The sequence below is a fragment of the Thunnus albacares genome, chromosome 3 (genome assembly GCF_914725855.1).
Source record: "Thunnus albacares chromosome 3, fThuAlb1.1, whole genome shotgun sequence".
In the NCBI taxonomy this organism is placed as follows: Eukaryota; Metazoa; Chordata; class Actinopteri; order Scombriformes; family Scombridae; genus Thunnus; species Thunnus albacares.
The window spans coordinates 17,027,218-17,033,217 of NC_058108.1; the positions used below are offsets into that span (position 1 = coordinate 17,027,218).

Genomic DNA, 6,000 nt, shown 5'->3' on the forward strand with positions numbered 1-6,000 from the left:
TCCAACAATAATAGCTAAAATTTATTTATTGTTTAATCTAAAATTAACATATAGTCATGCACAAATACATACAGATGATAACAGTGAATGGCAAAGGAGAGACAAAAGGACAGTAGACAGTGAAGGAAATTTTATACACGCAAAAAATGAAAGTAAAAAATAGTAGAGAAGAAAAAGAGATGAAATGGTAAGGGAAATTCATGGAGCACAAAACATATTCAGGAAATCAAGAGGAAAAGAAAATTGAGAGGGAAATGAAGTGGTAGAAAACAAGTGAGTGAAAAAGAAAGAAAATCAACAGACAACCTGACATTCATAGAGAAGAGAGAATCAGGAAATGGAGGGGAAAGAGGAAGATGTACTATAAGAGGAAATGGAGTGGGAATAATGAGAGAGGAAATGAGGAGAGAAGACAATAAAGAGTTATCCTGCGAAACCAATCATTCATGCCTTTCTCAGCTTAAAGTTGCTTCCTCTTTTCTTACTCATTCAGTTATTGTGCCTATTTATACACTTGTTTTGTGGACAGGTTAGCAAGAAGTCACACTTATGCACTAAGCCTGAAAGGCTGTGTTGAAGACAAAGACAAAAATAGATGCAGCAGATTCACAGAGAAATTGAGAGAAAATCAAAAAATGAGGAAGGAAATGAGAGACTTGGACTGACTGACAGTGTTATTTAAAGTGTGAATGTACTGGACTTATTTGTGCAGTTTAGCTGTGGTAATGGCCTCTCACTGGGAACTTCATGGGCTACACACACATGCACTGTACACACACACACACACTTGCTTGACATTAAAATAATTCTCATATTTTTCCTGAGCAGTTCTTTGTTGTATGGTTTGTATGCTGGGATTAAAAGGAAACATTCATATATACAGAACATGTAAACATTTCTGTGTGTTTGTTTAGAAATATCGTCTCATTAGTGTTTGAGACAGCTGTTACATTCTAGTTTATTTCACATGGAGCACATGCATTTAAGACATACATGTACATTGTACAAAGATACAGCCAGACAGCTAATTTTTTCCAGCAGTCTCAGGGAAGAAAAAACAAAATATAGTATAAATATACAAAGATAATCAACCTCTACATTTAGCATTTTCTCTGTGTTTGATCCTCTAATTATAATTATCAGGGTTTAAATTCAGTGTTTTGGATTTCTTTCAATATATGATGTAACCGCCTGTGTTCACTGTGCACATGATCATAAACTTCTTGAATCCTGAATATCTTGAATATCTTATGATGCCTTATAAGTAGCATATAAAGTCAAGCTTTACTTTACCTTTACCTGTCTTCCTTCCAGTCTATCTCAGGTGTCCAGCAGGAGGTGACTCGTCAGTCTCAGGCCTTCCTTTCCTTTGAGCGCATGCCAGAAATCCAGCTCAGCCGGCGGCATTCAGACCATGCCAAACCCTGGTTGTGGTTCGCCACCGTCAAGTCTCTCATCGGCAAGGGAGTGATGCTTGCTGTGATCCAAGGCCGCGTGGTGACCAATGCCCTCAACATCGCCAACGAGGACTGCATCAAAGTGGCTGCTGTCTTAAACAATGCCTTTTACCTTGAGGACCTACATTTCACGGTGGAGGGACGAGACACACATTACTTCATCAAGACCAGCCTTCCTGAGAATGACCTCAGCGCACTGCGGCTCACCTCGGGACGCAAATCACTGGAAAACGGTGTAAATGTGACGGTGTCCCAGTCCACAACAGTGATGAATGGCCGAACGCGGCGCTTTGCAGATGTGGAGCTGCAGTTTGGCTCTCTGGCACTCCATGTGCGTTATGGGACGACGCTGGATGAAGAGAAAGCGCGCATCCTGGAGCACGCGAGACAGAGGGCGCTGTCGAGTGCCTGGGCCCGCGAACAGCAGCGCGTGAGAGACGGGGAGGAGGGAGTTCGGCTGTGGACGGAGGGGGAGAAAAGGCAGCTGCTGAGCAGTGGGAAGGTTTTGGGTTATGATGGCTACTACGTCTTGTCCATAGAGCAGTACCCCGAGCTAGCGGACAGCGCCAACAACATCCAGTTCCTACGCCAGAGTGAGATAGGGAGGAGGTAACACGCCATCAACGAATGTTTCATTTCCACCCCTGTGACTGTCAGAGACTCCAAAAAGATTAAGTTCAGTTTTAACTATAAAATGGATGTCACAGACTGAACTGTCTTGAGACTCTAAACTAGCCACTGAAGAGACCCACCATGTGCAAATTAGTTTTTTCCTGAAGATGATTAAGAGGGCTTATACGCTGATTGATGATGTAACAATCACTTCAGTGCATCTGACCCGAAACATTATGAAACTCCAGTTGTGATGGTTTAAAACAGTCTACATGAGCCTGCAAGAAGGTTCAGTCTTTTGACCAATGCCTTTTCTTTCTTTTTTTTTCTTTTTTTCTTTCTTTCTGTCACCCTGCACGCATGCCCCTCACCCTTTCTCTGGTAGGCGGGGCTAACCTGAGTGCTATATCTTGTGCTATCTAGTGGGATGTAGAGACCTATTCAAATAGCCAACTGGGCATTTCAGAAGCCATCACAACTAGATGAGCCCACAAGCATTTAGACAGTTGCAAACTGTCAGAGCAGCCAATGTAACAAATGTCTGTGGATCCCTAACAGATGTTGCAGGTATCATATCTCCGTGGGTCCAGCTGTGACCTGTTGCTCTGGGTTTTAGAACTCTATGGGCCATGTCTATATATATCTTTTGTTTCCGTGGCTGAAGCCATTGAATGGAACTGTTGTGGACTCTCTCAAAGAGAGACAGGCACAAAAAAGGACTACAATTTGTACGAAGGAGAAAAAAAAAAGACTGATTTTCTGTTTGGAATTTTTGTTTTGTTTTATATATAAACTTGCATTTGCTTCAGACAAAAAGGGGATATAAAAAAATGAACAAAAAAGTGTTTACATACTATTACCTATACCACTATTACTACTATTACTATACCACCACAGGAATGGACCATGATCTGAACTAAACAAAACCAGAAGCTTTGAGTTGTGTTTTTGTTTCTTTCTTACTGATATCTATCTGTTTGGTCAGCTCTAAAACCACTCCTCCTCATCCCCTGTGCTTTTACAAGGTCTATAAAATCATACAATGACAAAAACAATCAACAGTGGTGTGGGAGGAAGCAGGACGACCCCGGTGCCACGGCTGTTTCTAATTCTCTATGGATGTACTCTTTGTGGACCGATTGGGCTCACTGGTCCCCTGTTAGCCCAGGAGTCCTTCACTTCTGCAAAATGTGACTCAGCCTCATAACGCATAGACTTTGTGCTTTTATCGGTCAAAGGTAGTAGTATTGCTTGCAATAGAAACATGTTGTCATGGCTTTGGGGTGGGGGGGTGGGGGGGGCAGGGTTGCTGTGAGTAGTAACTAATCGTTGCTTCTCCTCGTTTTTGCTTGTTTCTCCTTAAAGGGACAGTGCATCGCCATCAGTGACTTTAATGAGTAACAGTAATAGATCTAAAATCGGTGTGGATGTTTTCTCATTGATTGTGGGTCTCTGTACTCTTTTAGAGGAGTTTTCTTTGTGTGTATGTGTGTTTACAAGGGTGGAAAGGCAACTTTTATCATTTCAAAGGAAAGAACAGGAACTTTACAGAGAGAGTTAACATCATAATCTACCAATCTTTTTTCAGAGACAATTGAGACGAGTTGACAATGTTTAATGGGTTCATCTTTTTATTTTGAAGGTTGACAAATTCCACTTATCCGTACATCAATATTAGTCTCAGAGAAAGTAATTTATGTACAGTGTTTCTACGGTAAAGAATAAAATCCTTCAAACTATTGCCGGATTTTTTCTGTTTCTTTTTTCTCTTCATCCTCAAAGTCCAGGTGTCATCAGCAACGACCATGGTGGCATCATGTGATGAGAAATGTGTCAATGTTCTTGAGTACACATACGTGCTAATTATCACAACACAAATTAAATTCCAATGGCTTCACTTTCTTAAAATCTTAACATTTTAACATTTGATTTGATTTCTGCAGAAAGTAAATCACATGCAACAGAAAAACTGCTGTTTATCATACAGTATCTATGATAAGGAGTCCTGAGCTAATGCAACCTACCTCCACTTTTCATCAGTCTAATGGATCCTTCCAGTGACTTGATCAGCAGTCTTGCTCCAGGTCACATCCATGTAGAGCTTCATCTAGTCTTAAAGGACAGGTTCACATTTTTTTTAAGTCTGTCTTAAAACAACAGTCAGGTGTTGATATGAACAGTGAAAAATTCCTACTGTTCATACTGGCTATTAAGAGATCCCTTTCAAATGTGCTCTCAATGTGATGGAGTCCACAGTGTGTCCACAAAGTCATTTTGTGCAAAAATTTTTAGCATCAAATTCCTTCTTTGTGTTTCCTTGGACGGTGTGTCCCTGTTGCGCTGCGGTGGAACTTTGGCACTAAAAAGACTAATGTTGAAAGATATCTACTTGATTTGACTCATTTGGACGCTGAAGCTTCATATTAGCTCCAGATAAACTTTTAAACACATTTTTCCACAGTAGGAGGACTGTGGATTTTGTCCCCCATCACTTAAATTGTAAGTGCATTATGAAGGGATCTTCTAATGGTCAGTATGAAAACATGTTTCAGTGTTCATTTAGGCTCCTGACTGTTAAACCTGTAAACCCATCCTTTCATGCTTTTCAGTTCTTCACCATTACCAGAAATTCCTGCACAGCTCATGACGTATTACTTCAAGACTTCCTGTTGTTCCCACACTGAATACATTAATTTTAATTTTTTAAAGTCCTTCTTTCAGTTTGGCTCCACTGACTGAAATGTTTTATTGAATCAATATTATTTCATAAAATCCACCAAAATACCACTGAAATATGTGGTTAAATAGGCTACAACTGAATGGTAATTCCACGACTGGAAGAAATGCTCAGATCCTGGAGCGGCTGTAGCTCATTGGGCGGCTCAGGCTCAGGAGGTAGAGCGAGTCGTCCACTAATCGGTCAGAAGATCGGCGGTTCCTGGCTCAGTCAGTCTGTATGTTATAAGTGTCCTTGGGCAAGATACTGAACCCCAAATTTCTCCTGATGGCTGTGCCATCAGTGTGTGAATGGTTACTTCCCTCTGATGGGCAGGTTGGGACCTTGCCTGGTAGCCCCTGTACCCATTCAGCGTATGAATGTGTGTGAATGGGTGAATGTGACTTGTAGTGTAAAAAGCGCTTTGAGTGGTTGGAAGACTAGAAAGGTGCTATACAAGTACAGTCCATTTACCATTTACCGTCCTTTACTTAAGTAAATGTCCTGCATTCACTTTTATACCTCAGTAAAGGTACAGAAGTATTATCAGCAAAATGGACCTAAAATAAGGAAAGTAAAAGCATTCATCATGCCAAATGGCTCCTTTCATGATGTTATATATTCTATATTCCTCTATATTCTGTATGACTGACTCATTCATGTGTTAGCAGAGTGTTTGCTGTAGTTTTTTAACTACTTCATAACATGCTGAGCTGTTAGATCTGCAATAACTTTCTTGTAAAGCCATTTCTGTCTGTAAATGTAAATGGTAAATGGACTGCATTTACATAGTGCTTTTCTAGTGTACCAACCACTCAAAGCACTTTACAACACATGCCAACATTCACCCATTCACACACACATTCATACACTGATGGCAGAGGCTGATCTTCTGATTAGTGGGCGACCCGCTCTACCTCCTGAGCCACAGTCACCGTGTCCACTGTGTCCTACAAACTTTATTTTGCAGTGGGGTAAGAATATTTCAACCTGTTTTTAAATTCAATTACCTTGTTTAAAATGTTCTAAAAATGAGTCTCTGTATCTTGAAACAAGAAAGAATAACGCAGGTATCAGCACTCAGTTTTTTATTATTATTATTATGATAAGTTGATTAGAATCAGGTTGAAATATTCCTATTACAGTGGCATATGTTTCATGTTTTTTGAGAAACTAAACTCAGTTACACACAAAAAAGACTTTGTTTTTCCACTT

General features: G+C 40.3%; 1 protein-coding gene across 7 annotated transcripts in view; it reads left to right on the top strand.

The window, feature by feature from the left end:
* LOC122979333 (teneurin-3-like) overlaps positions 1-3,809 on the top strand; it is a 370,351-nt gene extending 366,542 nt beyond the window's left edge. For all 7 annotated transcript variants that reach the window (XM_044346691.1, XM_044346690.1, XM_044346688.1 and 4 more), the window contains one exon: positions 1,315-3,809. In XM_044346691.1, the coding sequence (XP_044202626.1) occupies positions 1,315-2,070 (756 nt within the window). In that variant the 3' untranslated portion in view covers positions 2,071-3,809. The remainder of the gene's footprint in view (positions 1-1,314) is intronic.
* The last annotated feature ends 2,191 nt before the right edge of the window (positions 3,810-6,000 follow it).